At 61.6% G+C, this 16,709-nt stretch overlaps 8 protein-coding genes across 8 annotated transcripts; 5 read left to right on the top strand and 3 right to left on the bottom strand.

The window, feature by feature from the left end:
- Positions 1 to 1,131: 1,131 nt before the first annotated feature.
- On the top strand, positions 1,132 to 6,058 carry C7974DRAFT_442258 (uncharacterized protein; the record flags this gene model as incomplete). The annotated part of the gene is made up of 5 exons (XM_046145400.1): positions 1,132 to 1,734; positions 1,826 to 2,167; positions 2,399 to 3,061; positions 3,155 to 3,753; positions 3,856 to 6,058. 5 exons carry the CDS (start codon positions 1,132 to 1,134, stop codon positions 5,609 to 5,611), a joined length of 3,963 nt encoding a protein of 1,320 aa, XP_045993313.1. The 3' UTR covers positions 5,612 to 6,058.
- A 262-nt stretch (positions 6,059 to 6,320) lies between these two features.
- C7974DRAFT_427479 (uncharacterized protein) lies at positions 6,321 to 7,365 on the top strand. The gene is made up of 4 exons (XM_046144564.1): positions 6,321 to 6,629; positions 6,739 to 6,768; positions 6,863 to 7,009; positions 7,058 to 7,365. Exons 1-4 carry the CDS (start codon positions 6,596 to 6,598, stop codon positions 7,132 to 7,134), a joined length of 288 nt encoding a protein of 95 aa, XP_045993312.1. The 5' UTR covers positions 6,321 to 6,595; the 3' UTR covers positions 7,135 to 7,365.
- A 32-nt stretch (positions 7,366 to 7,397) lies between these two features.
- Positions 7,398 to 8,740, bottom strand: C7974DRAFT_442250 (beta-lactamase-like protein; the record flags this gene model as incomplete). The annotated part of the gene is made up of 2 exons (XM_046145399.1): positions 8,361 to 8,740; positions 7,398 to 8,315 (listed from the first exon to the last, which is right to left on the bottom strand). The coding sequence occupies exons 1-2, from the start codon at positions 8,607 to 8,609 to the stop codon at positions 7,398 to 7,400; spliced, it is 1,167 nt and encodes a 388-aa protein (XP_045993311.1). The 5' UTR covers positions 8,610 to 8,740.
- A 561-nt stretch (positions 8,741 to 9,301) lies between these two features.
- C7974DRAFT_318933 (Intradiol ring-cleavage dioxygenase) lies at positions 9,302 to 10,448 on the top strand (the record flags this gene model as incomplete). Its single annotated transcript, XM_046138678.1, has 3 exons — positions 9,302 to 9,547; positions 9,625 to 10,103; positions 10,172 to 10,448. The coding sequence occupies 3 exons, from the start codon at positions 9,302 to 9,304 to the stop codon at positions 10,446 to 10,448; spliced, it is 1,002 nt and encodes a 333-aa protein (XP_045993310.1).
- Positions 10,449 to 10,602: 154 nt separating this feature from the next.
- On the bottom strand, positions 10,603 to 11,801 carry C7974DRAFT_379402 (uncharacterized protein; the record flags this gene model as incomplete). Its single annotated transcript, XM_046140462.1, has 3 exons — positions 10,603 to 11,480; positions 11,527 to 11,674; positions 11,721 to 11,801. 3 exons carry the CDS (start codon positions 11,799 to 11,801, stop codon positions 10,603 to 10,605), a joined length of 1,107 nt encoding a protein of 368 aa, XP_045993309.1.
- Positions 11,802 to 12,175: 374 nt separating this feature from the next.
- On the bottom strand, positions 12,176 to 13,351 carry C7974DRAFT_45727 (rer1 protein-like protein). Its single transcript, XM_046146049.1, has 3 exons — positions 13,139 to 13,351; positions 12,620 to 13,034; positions 12,176 to 12,572 (listed from the first exon to the last, which is right to left on the bottom strand). Exons 1-3 carry the CDS (start codon positions 13,202 to 13,204, stop codon positions 12,487 to 12,489), a joined length of 567 nt encoding a protein of 188 aa, XP_045993308.1. The 5' UTR covers positions 13,205 to 13,351; the 3' UTR covers positions 12,176 to 12,486.
- A 109-nt stretch (positions 13,352 to 13,460) lies between these two features.
- C7974DRAFT_45681 (ClpP/crotonase-like domain-containing protein) lies at positions 13,461 to 14,599 on the top strand. The gene is made up of 2 exons (XM_046146030.1): positions 13,461 to 13,672; positions 13,777 to 14,599. Exons 1-2 carry the CDS (start codon positions 13,543 to 13,545, stop codon positions 14,505 to 14,507), a joined length of 861 nt encoding a protein of 286 aa, XP_045993307.1. The 5' UTR covers positions 13,461 to 13,542; the 3' UTR covers positions 14,508 to 14,599.
- On the top strand, positions 14,597 to 16,648 carry C7974DRAFT_45689 (ferric reductase transmembrane component). Its single transcript, XM_046146033.1, has one exon. It carries the CDS (start codon positions 14,691 to 14,693, stop codon positions 16,554 to 16,556), a length of 1,866 nt encoding a protein of 621 aa, XP_045993306.1. The 5' UTR covers positions 14,597 to 14,690; the 3' UTR covers positions 16,557 to 16,648.
- The last annotated feature ends 61 nt before the right edge of the window (positions 16,649 to 16,709 follow it).

Raw genomic sequence — 16,709 nt, 5'->3', positions numbered from 1 at the left:
TGACGAGGAGGCGTCATACTCTGCATGAACTTGCAGCAGTACGTCAACTGTTGGGGACGTCGCTCGATGACGGCAAGCAAACAGATGCAAAGCCGCAAGAGCGAGCTGGTGCTGTGCGCAGCGAGGGCTGGAGGCAACACGGCACAGGGCCCATTGTCTGCCACAAGCCACCGCCCAGCGCTGCTGAGACAGTGCGACCAGGCACAGAGCTGGAGGACCGTGCTATCTCTGTTTGGAGGCAGTTTCCACGCACCTGGTCCGAGTCTGCCGACTGCGACTGCGCGCAGGGCGTTGGCCGCAAGACACCTCTGCCTCACTTGGCCGCGTTTGCTGCCGGCGAGGGCTGCTGGCGCTGCCCGCTGGCGCTGCCCGCTGGCGTGCCAGGCGCGGAAAAGGAAATCACAAATCACAAATGACGCCCCTGTGCAGCCCGTCCGTGCTGGCAGGCGACGGCAAGTGCAGTGATGTGTTGCGCCGCGCAGTGATGTGAGGAGCCCCACGCGCAGTGCGGGCAGGCGCGAGCTCGCCACGGCCGCAGAGGGCAGCGGCGTGCGGCGCAGACTCAGCAGACTCAGCGCAACGCAGCGCAGACAATGGAGCAGTGAGGGTGACTGTTGCGGCGGGCTGCACGGCGGCGGAGGACGCAGCGCAGGCAGCGGCGCGCGAATCACATGCGGGCGAGGCGTCCCTGGACCAGACGGGCACTGTGGATGATCCCTGTGGCTCGCTAAGGCGAACTCAACTTGGGCGAACAATTTTCAGAACGCCTCTCTCCCTTCACACCTCTTCATCGCGAAGACCTCACCCACATCACGCAGCGGGCTCAGTGCATTTCACGCGAGCCGCTTGCCGAATTCACAGCCGCGTCTGTTGAAATTCCCCCGCGGAGCACCTGTCACGACTTTCACGCCTGTGAAACTGCTCGGACAGCCTCCCCCGTCGCCCAACCCGGAGCCGACCTGCCCACCGCGCCCTCTCCCGCCTCGAGTCGCCCCCGCGCCGACTTGTGCAGCCGCCCGCGCCGAATCTGAGATTCGCCAGCACCCCGCCTCTCCAGCAGCGACTGCGCCAGCACTCGCCGCTTCGCCCGCCTCGCCCGCCCGCTCGCCCGACCGCATCCCCCCGGTCCCCATGAGTGCATCCGCCGCCCACGCGCAGAACCACCCGACAGCCGCCGCCTCGACCGCCCCGCCCGCGAACCGCTCCTCGTCTGGACCGTCCGCCACCGTGGCCGCTGGTCAGGCCCCGCCCACTGCCCGCAGCTCGTACGCCAACGCGACCAAGAAGATCTCTTCTCCGACGATCGCGTCCAGCGGCGCGCCCGCGGCAGTGGGAGCCCCGCCGAGCGCACAGCATGGCAAGAGCAGCTCCGTGTCCCCGGTGAACGGCAGCAGCATCACGCCCGCCGTCCCCGCCATGCCCGCCATTGTCGGCGGCCCCAACGGCGACCACAGCCGCAAGTCGTCGGTGCACATCAAGCAGACCCCGCCCACCTCGGCCGCGCCCTCGAACATCAAGTTCGGCTCGCTGGCCTCGCCCGCCCCCGCCCCCGCCATGCCCGTGGCCCAGGGCAGCAGCCTGAACCCGCAGGCCCAGAACCCGCGTGTCGCCTCGCCCGCCCACTCGCCCTCGCCCATCCCCACGCCCGTGTCTGGCGGCCCCAAGCCTGACGGCCTGCCCACGCGCCCCAACCTGGTCTTCGGCGGCCAGGGCAGTGAAGGCGCCGACGTGAGTGTGCCCCCACTTGTGCGCGCCCGTGCGTGGCTTTCACCCGCCGTGCGCGCTCCACTTATTCCTCCCACTTTGTACTGACGCGAAATTTCAGTCTCGCCCCGCTATGCCCGCCCAGCCCAACGGCCCCCCGCACATGCGCCGTGAGTCGTCCCAGTCCAGCAACCAGGGCTTCCAGCCAAACGGCGGTCGTGGCCGTGGTTTCCAGCCGCAGCCCTACAACCAGCCGTCGCCGCAGCCCTACCGTGCCATGCCCAACCAGCCCATGGGCGGACGCGGCATGCCGCCGGCCTTCACCCCCCAGGGTCTGCAGAACTCGCCCTACCGCAACTCGCGCCCCAGCCCTTCCATGGCACCTGCGCAGATGCAGCAGCAGCAGCACTTTGCTAACCCGCAGGGCCAACCCTTCTACCCCGGACAGCAGTACCCGCAGCAAGTTCGTATCCCTTCTCATACCTCCAACACTCCTTCAGCTTCAGAGCGCAGCAAGTCAACTGATCTCGCGGCTGTATCTCGATCTTCTCAGCTTTCTCATGTTCGTTCGACAAACCTGACGGAGCTTGATTTTCAAGCGCCTGACGACGCGTCGAACGCTTTCTTACACTCTCTCGACTTTACCTCATTTACAACGCAGCAACGCGAACAATATCTAACGACCTTGCCACAGCAAAACATGTACGGTATGCCTCCCCAGGGCCTCGACCCGTACAACAACTACTACGGTCAGCCAGCGTACGGACTCTCGCAGTCCATTCACTACCCTGGTGTTCCTAACAGCCCTGGCCGTGGTCATGGTTTCCCTCAACAGATGCAGAACCCGTACTCGATGCCTGTTCCCTACGGCCAGCCTCCTCAGGCGCAGGGTATGTCGCGCACACCGTCGCAGATGTCTGAGCGCCCGCCGTCTGCTGTTCCTCAACCGTCGACCCCCGCGATGACTAACGTCAACCACCACGCACACACTCCCAGCGTTACATCCGCCAGCCCGGCACCAAGCTCGAGCGCTTTCGAGCGCCCGAAGAAGAAGAGCGCTGCTATCATCATCAAGAACGCAGATGGCGAGGTCGTCGACTTCAACAAGCCCAAGGGTTCCAGCTCGCCTGCACCTAACGCTGCCCCCGCTGCCCCAGTCCAGTCCAAGTCTCCTGCTATTGCTGCCACTCCCACACCACCTCCTCGCGCTCCCAGCGCTTCAGATGCTACTCGCACTGAGGAGGCACCTGTCAAGTCCGCGAGCGAGAAGAAGGCCGACTTCGTCAAGCAGTTCCAGGAGAAGCTCCGTCTTCAAGAGGAGGCTGACAAGAAAGCCAAGGAGGACGCCGACAACGCTGTCAAGGCTGCCGCCGAGGCTGAGCAGAAGAAGAAGGATGACGCCAAGGCTGCCGAAGAGAAGGCTGCTCAAGAGGCCAAGGCTAAGGAAGAGGCTGCCGCCAAAGCAGCCCAGGAAGCCAAGGAGGCTGAAGAGAAAGCCGCACAGGAGGCCAAGGACAAGGCTGCAAAGGAGGCCAAGGACAAGGAAGAGGCCGCCGCAGCCGCGAAGTCTTCCGAGGCAGATGCTGCTGAGAAGAAGCGTAAGGAAGAAGAGGAATTCGAGCGCATGATTGCCGAGATGGAGGCCGAAGAGGCCAAGCGAGAGGCCGATGAGAAGAAGTATGCCGAGGAGCAGAAGATCAAGAAGGCCGAGGAGGCAGCCAAGGCTGGCGACAAGATTAAGCAGCAGGAAGAGGCTATGCGCAAAGCTGAGCGCGAAGCCGAGGCTGCCGAGATCGCTCGCCAGAACGAGACACCTGAGCAAAAGGCCGAGCGCGAGGCCAAGGACAAGGAAATGTTCGCTTCGTTGAAGAAGAACACCATGTTCGGTCCTGGAGCTACTGGTGAGGAACCTAGCGAGGATGCTGCACCTCCCGCAGCTGCTCCTGCCCCTGTAGCTAAGCCAGCGTCTGCTACGAAGCCAAAGCCGGCTGCTCTCAAGCTGGAGACCAACAAGCCTATCGAGCCTGCGCAGCCTACCGCTGGTATGGAGTCCCTCAAGACTGCCCGCTTCATCGCCATCCGCAACGAAGCCATCAACTACCCCGAGGGCATTCAGTCTCCTAACCCTGCATTGAACCAGGGTTCCAAGAGCAGGGGTCGCCAGTACGACAAGGACTTTTTGCTCCAGTTCCAGGAAGTCTTCAAGGAGAAGCCGTCAGTTGACTGGGACTCCAAGCTCAAAGAGACCGTTGGTGATGGATCCGACTCTGCTCGCACTCCCTCCGTCCGTGGCACTACTGGCCGTGCTCCTTCAGGCCGCTCTGGTTTGGGTGGCGCCGGTGGCATGGGTAACTTTGGCCAGGGAGGTGCATTCAACGCACGTACTCTGCCGCCTGGCACCACCTCAGAACAGCGCTTCCAGCAAGCCTCTGGTCGTGGCCCCGGCCCGATGACCAACCCTCTTGCACCCTTCGTTCAGGGCGGCAGCCAGCGTGGCAGCTTCCCTATGGCACCTGGAATGTCTCGTTCATCGTCATTCCAGCCCGGTCCCAACTCTCCCCGGGTTGGTTCGCAGGGTGGCCGTGGTGACCGCAGCCGTCGCGGCGGTGGTGGTAACAAGGGCGGCCGCGAGTCAGACGCTAAGACCATGCCTCTTACTGCTGGTAAGGAGCTTAAGGGCCTTGAACAGTCGTCGACCGGATGGAAGCCTCACGGTTCCGAGAAACAGGTCGCCACAGGTCACATGGCTCCTGATATGGTGCAGCGCAAGGTCAAGGCTGCTCTCAACAAGTTGACACCTGACAAGTTCGACAAGATCTCAGACCAGATTCTCGAGATTGCTGCCCAGTCTAAGGACGAGACTGACGGTCGCACGCTCCGCCAGGTCATTCAGCTTACGTTTGAGAAGGCTTGTGATGAAGCTCACTGGTCTTCCATGTACGCCAAGTTCTGCTTCAAGATGCTGAACACCATGAGCCACGACATCAAGGACGAGAATGTCCGCGACAAGGCTGGCAACCCCGTCGTTGGTGGAGCGCTGTTCCGCAAGTACCTGCTCAACCGCTGTCAGGAAGAGTTCGAGCGTGGTTGGGAGGTCAACCTTCCCGACGCGCCCGAGGAGGGCAAGGAGGCCACCATGCTTTCGGAAGAGTACTACATTGCCGCTGCCGCCAAGCGTAAGGGTCTCGGTCTGATTCAGTTCATCGGTGAGCTTTACAAGCTGGGCATGTTGACGCTCCGTATCATGCACGAGTGTGTTCTCAAGCTCTTGGACTTTGAAGGCCTGCCAGATGAGTCTGCCATTGAGAGTTTGGTTAAGCTTCTGCGCACTGTTGGTGCCACCATGGAGTCCGCCGAGGCCGGTCCTAAGATGATCAATATGTACTTCGAGCGGGTTGAGAAGGTCATGAACATGGAGGGTCTCAACTCCCGTCTGAGGTTCATGTTGTTGGACACCATCGACATGCGCAAGTCCGGCTGGCAATCCAAGGATATCCTCAAGGGCCCCAAGACCATCGCCGAGATTCACCAGGACGCCGTTGCCGCTCAACAGGCTGCCGAGATGGAGCGATCCCGCTCGCAGCGTGGCGGAGGTGGTGGCCGTCTCCCTATGGGGCGTGGCGATGCACGCTCGTTCTCTGGTGGTGGCATGATGCCTCCTCCGGACAACGGTGGTCGTGTACAGATGGACGATCTCCGCAAGCTGTCCAAGGGTGCGTCTAACCGTGGGCTCAACAACGCCGGTTCGCTCGGCCCCTCGATGCTGGGTAGCCGCAGTGGCAGCCGTCGTGGTCTCGGTCCCGGTATGATGGGCCGTGGTGGTGATGAGTCTGGTAACTCGTCCCGCACTGGCACTCCCCCAGTTCAGAAGGAGAAGTCCACCGCACATGCGAATGCTTTCGAGTAAGTCACAGCTACGATGTCCAATGAGATATATGCTAACAATCCCAGTGCGCTAGCAGCCCTTGAAGCTGAAGACAACGCCGGCGAAGTTGGCTCTCCTCCACCGGCTGCCGCCGAGACGGAATCCAAGCCGTCCGAGTGATTACCTTCTACTTCGTTCCAGCGCGTGGCGGTCATACCCATAGACAGCACCACACGCGGTAATCTAATCGCTTGTTTCGTTGCATAGACAGGGGCATTTTCTGCGCGCATTGTACTGCATTTCGCATTAAGACTAGCGGGGTCAAAAGTTCTTTGTTGTCGATACATGGGTTTGAGAGGATGGTGGTGTTTTTCATCTCTCGCCCTGTATCATGAGGGGGTACAATACCATGACGGCGTTCCGGATTTGCAAGGCAGCCAACCACGCCGACCGCTTCTCTGCGTCTTGGGTGGTATCTTTTGGCTCCTGGTTCTAGTACCCATTCCTGACTTTTCGTTCCTGCACATTTTTGACTTCAGGTACGAGTGGGGGATGTTTCATGACGCGTTCTTCGAGTGCAGTTCTCCCAGGTCGCGATGCATTGAAGCATATGGATTTGCCTCGGCATGACCTACGAATGCGACATGATGGGAGGATTTATGAGAGATGGCAATTTTTTCGTGTGCATAGCTCGATCTAATTCAGAATGAACCGATATCTTCATGCAAGTCATTTCGTGATCTGGCCTTCGCCGTTGAACCTCCCGCCCTGTGGGGCCCATCCCTGTCGATGATGGAAGATCGTCCTGTAAGCCGATGCTCTCAACCACTGAACGTCGACGATCGATGCTTGTTGTACGGGAGAGGGGTCGCAACAGTGGAGTGCACCTCGACGTCATACAGGCAGCAACATAAATAGCAGAGGCAGTTGCGAATCAACCCAGTCAACATACAAAACAACGACCTGCCCAACCCACTCAAACAACAGACCACTCAACAAACCATTCAAGCAATCGACTCACGAAATATGTCCGACCAGAACCAGCAACATCAGTCCAAGGGTACGTAGCAGCTTCCACATCATCTCACCAGAACCACTGCACTTTCCAAGTAGCAATATGGCGCCGACGCAGCCACACTCACGTTCGAATTCAAGACTGACAATGCCAGGCTTCTTCGGCACCGCAGCAAGCGGCCTCGGTACGTTCTCCTGCACGCATCGACTCTGTACATTGTCGATCTACATACCCGCACAGAGCATCTACGCACACAGGAAATGCTAACTAAACCCTAGGAAACACACTCGGCGCTGCGACCAACACCATTGGTAACGGCGTGGGTACCGTGACAGATGCCGCGGGCAACGTTGTCGCGGCTACAGGGAAGGGCGTCGGTGATGCTGTGACGGGAGTCTCTAAGGGCGTGGGTGACACCACTAAGGGTAGGTGAACCCCCGTGTTGAGAAGTGCGAAGAACTGACGGTGTTTAGCTGGTGGCAACTTCGTCAAGGACACAGGGAGGAGTGGGACAGACAGCGTTGGGCTGACAGAGAAGGAGCAAAAGTAGCAAGGCTCTGGGGGAAGAGAATGGCGGAGGTGACTGCTTAGAGCAGGAGCGTGCTGAAACTCGGGTGCCCTGTGTTTGGTTCTCTGCCCGTTCCACGGCATTGTTCTGAAGTCGTGTGACTCGATGTACTATGCAGCTATACTATACGAAAGTCGCACAACGCTTCTGATGCCAATGAACGTGTCGTGTGAGGTGATTACCAAATGAATTGTATTGAAATATTAGTCGTGACTTCCAGTTATACGATATTATTAAATTGCCCCTCAAACATCTCCCCTCCACTCCTCTTCCGGAATCCCCTCTCTCCCCTCCTGCACAACCCTCACTGGCGCTCCCAGACTGAATCTCCCTCCCTCCTCCCCCCAGCCTCCAAACCGCTCCCCTCTCTTGAACCCCTGCTCTTCAAATCTCACCTCGTCCCTCAGCACCCGCGCAATAAACGCCCTCACCGCAACCAAACACTCCAACGCATCTGCCCCCACCACCCCATGCCCCGCCGCCAACACAATTCTCTCGCCCTCTTCTGAATTCCGCTCACCAACAAACTGAATCAGCATCCCCAGACTGCGCCACCAAACGCTCAAATCTCCCTCGCTAGGAAACAGAATCGGGGCGCCCTCGTACACGGCGTCTCCGACAAACAACACGCGCTCCTCCACATCGAACCAGCTAAGACTGTCCGGCGTGTGGCCTGGTGTATGCAGCGTGATAGCGGGAACACGCATCGGCACGATAGAAAGCCGCGGGTGCGCGACGACCAGCGGCGCATTGTGGCCCGCCCACAGCGATGTGGTGTACGCGGGACAGTGCAGGTTCATCGACTTACAGAGCGAGTGCGTGCGCAGAGTAGCGCGGGGCTCGAGGAAAGCTGGGGCGTAGGCTGAGGACGCGATGAGGGTGTGAGGGGGAGGCGGGCCGGGGGTCTTCGCCGGATGCAGGATAGACGGTAAGCCCAGGATGTGGTCGTAGTGGCAGTGGGAGAGCAGGACCAGGTAGGGGATGGACAGCGTCGAGTTCAGGTGGTGGTCGATGAAGGAGCGGATGTCCCAGCGGCCGGTCTTGGAGGTCCGGCTCTGCGTCGTCGTGCCGCAGCCGGTGTCGGTGACGAGGAGGAGGGTTGCAGTGCGTCCGTCGGGGGCGGTTTGGGTGTGTTTCTTCACGTAGATGTGGGGGTTTTCGTCCTGGGGGTGTTAGGAGTGTGAAAGTACAGCGGTGCGGAGGCTTACGAAGCGATCAAGCTCGCGGATTAGGTATGTGGTCTTGTTCAGTTGGCGAATGGTGAAGGGACATGCGTCGAGCTGGCGCTGCATGGCCTCCGCAGCGACGGGCGGCGGTCGACTGCGGAACGACGAGTTCCATATCCAGCCGCACGCCAGGACGATGAGGACCAGGATGAAGACATCGCCTTGGATCACGAAAGGCTCAGCGTCGTCATGGCGAGGGCCGCCGACACCGCGTGTCCGCAACACAGACATAGTCACGCTGGCATCAGCCTCTGTACACAGTGGAGATAGTCGGCCCGCCTTATGGTAGACTAGAGGCCGGTCGTCGACAGATCTGGGATGAAGGAAGCGGCAGCTAGAGCGCAGAACGCGGCAAGCTTATCTCATGAATCAAACACGCCACGCGCTGGAGTCCGCTCGCGGTCAGAACGCGCCAAGACCGTCTAGGCCAATGAATACATGCAGACGCTGCGAGCAGTGATTACGTCAGTGGAATGTAATTGGTGCGGATACTCTCAGCCACGCAGCGCGGGGACTGCTTGAACACGAGATTGGAGATAACGTGCTCGTGTTACAAAAGCTGCCGCCTGTCAGGCGTCCCGTAGGTCATGGGAAAGCGAGGATGGAGAGTGGCATAAGATGCGGGGCATGTCCATTCGTCGGCCGCACTCCAATTCCCCGCTCCTAACGGCCCATTGATATCCATAGCTCCAATATGATCGCAGACATCATTGGCTTCCTGTTGAACTTCATCACAGAACTGGCCCAGGCGATTGGTAACCGCAACTTCATGCTCTGGTCGAATACCTCGTCTGCATCAAGTCGCCAGCTCTGGGCCGAGGAACAGGAACGCCAGCCACTGCAGCCGGAGCAGCAGGAGCAGTACGACCAGCAGCAGCCGCAGCAGCAGAATCATCACCGTCAAGAGCAGGAAACAGTCTAACATGTCGTCCTCCGGCCCAGGCGACACCTCGGTCCCCGTCCTCAAGGACCTGACTATCGACAACATCACCGAGAACGTCGTGCGCATCAACTCGCAATGCGCCGACCCGCGCCTGAAGTACATCATGGAGCGGCTGGTCTCGCACCTGCACGACTTCGCGCGCGAGACCCGGCTCAGCTTCGACGAGTGGATGGCGGGGATCACGTTCCTGACGCAGGTGGGCCAGACGTGCACGCCAGCGCGCCAAGTAGGTCCCCCAGAGCCGCCCTCTTGATGCCGGCTGGCATCTCCACTCGAGCGACCAGCGCCGTGCTAACAACCCAGGAATTCATCCTCCTCTCCGACATCCTCGGCCTCTCCCTCCTCGTCGACGCAATCGACCACCCCAAACCCCCCCGCTCCACAGAAGGCACCGTCCTCGGCCCCTTCCACACCCACGACGCCCCCGCCGCGCCCCACGGGACCCCCATCTCCGCCGACCCCGCCGGCGCCCCGCTCCTCGTGCGCTGCACCGTGCGCTCGACCGCCGGCGCCCCGGTCCCTGATGTCAAAGTCGACGTCTGGGAGACCGACAGCGCGGGCAAGTACGACGTGCAGTACGAGGCCGGCGGCGCCGACGGGCGCGCGGTGCTGCAGACGGATGCCGAGGGGGAGTTTTGGTTCCAAGCGATTGTGCCCGTGCCGTATCCGATTCCGGGGGATGGGCCGGTGGGCGCGCTGCTTGGCCGCCTCGGGAGGCATTGCTGGCGCCCGAGTCATATGCATTTCATGTTTGAGCGGGAGGGGTTCGATCACCTCGTCACGTGAGTGTGCCCCAATAATCGTATGAGTGGTGGTGATGTGGAGTGTGTGTGCTGACGGTATCGTGCAGGGCGCTGTATGTGCGCGGCTCGGCGTACGAGACGTCGGACGCGGTGTTTGGCGTCAAGGAGTCGCTGATTGTGGCGCTGGGCGAGGTGTCGCCGGCACAGGCGGCGCAGTACGGGGTCCCCGAGGGGACGGCGCTGCTGGAGTATGACTTCGTGCTTGTGTCGGATGAGGAGACGCGGGCGCTGAGGCATGAGGAGGCGGTCAAGGCGATGAAGGCGCTGGGGCGCGAGGAGGGGATGACGGTTATCAACGGGGTGCCGGTGCCGGATGTAGACTGATTGATGATGACATGAATGAATGAATGATTGAATGGACGTCTAATGCAGGAACAAGACTCGCTCGTGGGGCAAACATTTCGAAGGCCCCGGGTATCTACCACGCGTGAAATCACAAAACACGACTCCGCTTCCTCAACACCCCTCAGTCATCCCCTCAGTCGTCCTCCCCAATCTCGCCCCTCAAAAACGCCTTCACCTTCTCCCCCCACACAACCTCCCGCTTGTAAACCCGCATCTCAGGCGCACTCCCCCCGCCCAGCCCGTCAATCGCCTCCGCCATCTCCCGTGCACTATCCCTCCTCACCTCCGCAATCGGATACTGATACGTCTTGAACGCAAACACCAGCGCCCGCGACGCCGGCAAGCGATGCAGCGTCTGCCTCTCGCACCTAAGAAACGTGGTCCTGAGATCGACCTCGTCGCGCTGAATCTCCGCCGCGGCCTGCGCCGCCGTCGCGTGGTTCCCGCTGACACAGAACAAATCGCCCGTGGTGCTCACGGCCCAGTTCCAGCGACGCACGATCTTGCCCACAGGCAGGGCCGCGAAGAAGCGGTCCATGGATAACTCGAGTTTGGCGCGGTAGTGGGGCACCGGGCCGTGGATGTCGGCGAGCAGCAGCCCGAGCTTCGAGGCGGTGCGGAAGCCAGAGGGAAAGCAGGTGGCGAAGGCTTCGAGGCGGTATTTGCCGGCGTCGGCGGGGGCGGAGCTGGGCAGGAGGAGCAGGAAGTCGGTGTCGATGTTGGTGGCGAGGTGTTCGAGGGCGGCGTCGGGGGTCGGCGCGAGCGGGAGCGTGGTCGATGTGGTGTGGTTGCGTAGGCCGGAGGGGGTGAGTGTGTACAAGCTGGGGTGGCGCGTGGGGAGGTAGGTCTGGGTCAGCCAGGCGTAGAGTTCGGTTATAGCAGGGGCGGCGCGCGGGTTGGCGGCGATGATTTCAGGGCGGTGGGTGGCGACGAGCGAGCGCCGGAGGGCGAGGCGCGAGGCGTAGGTGTTGTCCATGGCGAGGAGGTTGGAGAGCGTTATGTTCTCGGTGGCTGGGGGGTTAGGACGGGCGGTTGAGAGGGTAGGAGGGGGAAGTACCCATGGTCATGTGGAATTTGGGCTTGAAGGGGCGGGCTTGGATGGGTTCTTCGGCGGCGAGGTCGAAGTCGACGAGGGGTTCGATGTTGTAGTAGGCATCTTCTGGGTTTTCCTTCGAGTCGAGCTTCACAGTCGTGGGGGATGCCTTCTGTATGGTATGAGTGACTGGCCACCTGGACTACTCTCACACATACCATGAAGTACCTCCCCATGGTACTAGATACCAACACAAGTGACGCTGCTGCAAAGAGTAGCCACCCCCAGGGATAGAACATGTCGATAAAGTCAACCATGTTGTACTGTCGCGTAGACCAGAGTTTCTGTGCAGAATAGAACATGTCGATAAAGTCAACTGTCGATGTACTGCCGTCGAGTAGACCAGAGTTTCTGGCGAAGAGTGTAGTATTTCAACCCCAACATACCATCCCACGATGATATCTGCCAGACAATGCCTCGGATTGGGTCTTGAGTCACGATAACACTAGACGCGGCAAACGCGTACTGTGCTTCGTATTGAGGTAGTTGGGATCGGATTGCCTAGTGGAGGTAGACCCCGCGTTTGGCACGTTGGTTTCGGGAATCTAGCCGATCCCCGTGTTCTACTTGCAGACTACTAGATAGATAAATGTACAGTCAGCTAGTTCGAACAGTCACAGCACAGAATCAGCTCGTGAAATATGAATTCTGGCCGTGCCCGCTATTAAAGATGTAAGAGTCCCGACATAGCCTACGTATACATGTCATTCCGCATCCAAGCATAAAGCCCTCGTATCGCACCAAGGCACCTTTACAGAAGCGCCGTCTATCGTGTACAATGCTGCCCTCACGCTAAAAGCAAGATGTGGTCCGCGCAAAGCGGTGGTGTTACTGGGTGGTGTTCACTGCGCCGGTGGTGTATTGCGCGGTGGGTGTACTGCGCGGTGGGTTACTGCGCGGTGGTGTTTACTGCGCGGCGAGAGTTTACTGCGCGGCGCCCGGGTAGCGCGTCTTGCCGACGGTAAAGGGCACGTAGCGGTACTTGATCATGTGCTGGATCTGGCGGCGCACTTTTCTGAATTAGCGACTGCAACAGACCCTAGAACGCGTAACTTACTGGTCAGGCAGAACAGAATCAGCCAGTAGACGACCAACACGGGCCAGAACACTGGCAGGTTGAAAATCTCAAACCAGCTGCAGAAGAAGCCGATGGCGATGGCCTTGGTGGCCGAGTACCAGAACTTGAACTCGGGCAGGCGGCGCACAAAGGGCCGGAACTCCTGGTCCTCCTTGGTGGGCAGGCCGCTCGCGTTGCCGTCCTCCATGCCCTCGTCCTGCTCCAGCGCGGGGTCGAACTTGGGCGACAGGAAGGCCAGGAACAGGTTCAGCAGGTAGATGCCCAGCGAGTAGACGACTATGTACCAGCCCTGCGCGACGAAGATGCGCAGGCCGAACAGCGCGAACAGCACGCCGGTGCCGACCCAGCGGTACGTGTTGTAGGGCGTCGAGGCGTCGAGGTACGATTGGAACATCTGCGCGTGTTAGCCGCGGCGTACGCTTCTGCTGCGCTGCTGCGTCTGCTGCGAGTCCCGCGCGGGCTGCTGCGAGACGGCGGGCGCGCTGGGCGTCGACGTACCCTGCCGAACTTTGTCGTCTGCGCCGTGACGGCGGCGAAAGGGGTATCGGGCTCGGGCGAGTCCATGGCTGCGGTGTGCGGGATCGACGTGGGGGGTACGACGGGGTGTTGGAGGGCGTGGTGCGGCGGCGGCGGACTTTGCGTTGGGGCGACGTTGTTGAGGCGACACCTGGCAGAAAGCTTGCGCTGCGCGTTGCGCGAGGCTGAGCGCCTGGCGTGTGACGGCCGGGCTAGGGCGAACGCGATCTGGCGGCAGGTGGAAGCGAGCGCCGGGCAGCGGGCGCGACGCCAATGAGCGCGCCGATGACATAACCGAGGCTGCCGAAGCTATGCGAGCTGGTCTTCTTGCTCTGAGGGGCCGTGTTTGGAACACCAATCTCTCGCATTGAAGCATAGAATTCGTCATGCAGGCCTTCAGATCGTCAGCGCGGGTCGCGTCGCAGTTCAGGCCCACGGGTCTCCCCAGGTTCTACTCCACACAGCAGAGCTACGAGCACCTGCTGGTCTCGACGCCGAAGCCGGGTGTGGGATTCAGTACGTTTTCCTCTGGCAGAAGACTGCTCTTTTTTACTCTGGCAGAAGACGATTCGTTTCGAATACTCTCTTCTCTCTCAATGCCGTCTAGCTAACCCCCCCAGTCCAGCTCAACCGCCCCAAGGCCCTCAACGCCCTCTGCACGCCCCTCATCCACGAACTCAACACCGCCCTGCGCGCCTTCCAGGCCGACTCCTCCATCGGCGCCATCGTGCTCACCGGCTCAGAAAAGGCCTTTGCGGCCGGCGCCGACATCAAGGAAATGAAGGACCTGACCTTCAGCACCGCGTACGGCGCCGACTTCATCGAGTCGTGGTCGGACCTGGTCACGTTCCTCAAGAAGCCGCTCATCACGGCCGTCAACGGCTACGCGCTGGGCGGCGGCTGCGAACTCGCCATGATGGGCGACATCCTGTACGCGGGCCCCAAGGCCGTCTTCGGCCAGCCTGAGATCAAGCTCGGCGTCATCCCCGGCGCGGGCGGCTCGCAGCGCCTCACCAAGGCCATCGGCAAGGCGCGCGCCATGGAGTGCATTCTCACCGGCGACAACATCTCGGCCCAGCAGGCCGGCGAGTGGGGGCTGGCCGCGCGCGTGTTCGACACGCCCGAGGCCACGGTCGAGGGCGCGCTGGCCGCCGCGCAGAAGATTGCGGGCTACAGCCAGATCGCGGTCAAGGCCGCGAAGGAGGTTGTGAACAAGAGCCAGGAGCTGGGCGTGCGGGAGGGCGTCGAGTACGAGCGCAGGGTGTTCCACGGCTTGTTCGGCAGCCAGGACCAGAAGATCGGCATGGCGGCGTTCGCGGCCAAGGCGAAGCCCGAGTGGAAGCATGAGTAGAGCATGTAGACTGCGATGCCAGTAATTCCAGCATCACCAAAGGGCGTGCCTCGGCAGCTCCCGAAATACGAAGCGCGCTACCAAGTAATCCCCCGATAGCGCTTATCGCCGCGTGATGCATGCGGGGCGCCCCACAACTCACCACGGTACTCACATCTATCCACGCCCTGAACCACACACACCATGGCCGACGCGCGCTGGTCCTCGCTGCTGCGCGCCGCGCTCGCCGCTGCGTACCACGACCCCGTCCCAACAGCGCCGCACACCTCCCTCGCCGGCGGCGGCAAGCTGGTCGACCCCGACGACCCCGGCAAGGACCCGCGCTTCCGCGCCCTCGTCGAGGCCATCCTGTTCGGCCGCCGCTTCCTGAAGACCTACAACGCAGTACTGCTGGGCGTGTTGCTGTTGATCACAGCATGGCACTGGGGCGGCAAGGGCGTGCAGCGCTGGCGCGCCCGGCGGGGAGTGCGGAGCGCGGATGCGCAGGAGGCGTGGAGTAGCTCGAGCAGCACGCTGTCGGGCGCCGTGACGCCGCCGCCGAAAGACACTGAAGACACGCCGTTGCTGGGTGCGCGGGGGCAGCCGCGGCGCGTGGGCTGGGCGCGGAGGGTGTGCGGAGCGTTACGCGCGGTGCTGCAGTATCAGCCGCAGCCACTACCAGTCGTGAACAAGACGATGCCGGCGAACGGGGTGACGCTTGTTGTGCTGCTGTGGACTGCGCTGATCGTCTTCTACAACCTGTACCGCATGCCGCTGTCGTTTCTGTATCTGTTTGTGTTCGCGGATCGCTGCGGGATCATCTTCATCTCGAATCTGCCGCTGCTGTATCTGCTGGCGGCGAAGAACCAGCCCATCAAGCTGCTCACGGGGTACTCGTATGAGAGCCTGAATGTCTTCCATCGGCGGGTCGGGGAGGTGATGTGTTTGGAGGCGTTTCTGCACTTCCTGGGCATGAACGCGGTGTGGTACGGGATGCTGCGGCACCTCGGGTTCACGCTGGCCAAGTTCCTGTTCAACCGCGTGGTGATGCTGGGGCTGCTCGCCTTCATCGCGTACGAGCTGATCTACTTCACGTCGCTGGGCAGCTTCCGGCAGCGCTGGTACGAAGTCTTCCTGGCCCTGCACATCGGCCTGCAGGTCGCCGGCCTCGCATTCCTCTGGTTCCACCACTACACATCCCGCCCCTACGTCGGCGCCGCGCTGGCCATCTTCCTCGTCGACCGCCTCGTGTACCGCCTCTGGCTCAAGTCCAGCACCCACCCCGCCACCCTCACCGTCATGGACGACGACGAAACCGTCCTGGTCTCCGCAGACTGGGCCGTGAGCTCCCCGCCGCGCCTCGCCCACAACATGCACCACGGCTGGGCCGCCAACGAACACATCTTCCTCACCGTGCCCGCCCTCTCCCGCAAACACGCCCTGCAATCCCACCCCTTCACCATCTTCTCCGCCGCGCCTCCCCCGCACCAAACCTCCCCCGCCCAGCCCGCGCACGCCTGGTTCTCGCTCCTCGTGCGCGCCCAGGCCGACCCGGGCTTCACCCGGCGCCTACTCGAATTCGCGCGCACCCACACGCACACCCGCATCCGCCTCGACGGGCCCTACGGGTCCCCGCACGCCCTGGCCATGCTGCGCGCGTCATCCACGGCGGTGCTGGTCGCGGGCGGCTCGGGCATCGCCGTCGCGTACCCGCTGCTGTACGCGCTGCTGCAGCCCGCGCGCGACGACGCCGAGGCCACGCCCGCCAGGAAGGTTCGGCTGCTGTGGGTGTCGCACTCGCCCGCCCACCGGCTGTGGATGCCTGAGGAGAAGCTCGCGGAGCTGCAGCGGTGGGGGCTGGATGTGGTTATCCCGCCGCCGACGGCGGAGGCGGGGCGCCCGGATGTCAAGGGCGTGGTGGGCGAGTGGGTGGATGGCGAGACGCTGGGGCGTGTGGGCGTTGTGGTGAGTGGGCCCGAGGGGCTGGTGAGGGACGTGAGGAATATGTGTGCGGCGAAGATGTGGCAGGGGCGGGATGTGGAGGTGGCTGTTGAGAAGTTTGGGTGGTAGACGTACAGTACAGACTTGGCTATTTGCAGGAGTAGAGGTTCTTTCATGTAGATTTTCTTAAGCGGCACTACGCGTAGATACACGATATATGCTTGTTGGATACGCATCGCCTGACTGTCCACCTGCAGTCCACGCTGAGACTTCCCTGCTCAA

The sequence above is a fragment of the Boeremia exigua genome (genome assembly GCF_020726555.1).
Source record: "Boeremia exigua strain MPI-SDFR-AT-0100 chromosome Unknown C7974scaffold_11, whole genome shotgun sequence".
In the NCBI taxonomy this organism is placed as follows: domain Eukaryota; kingdom Fungi; phylum Ascomycota; class Dothideomycetes; order Pleosporales; family Didymellaceae; genus Boeremia; species Boeremia exigua.
The sequence above is the reverse complement of the archived record's forward strand: the minus strand, read 5'-3'. Positions and strand labels throughout refer to the sequence as shown.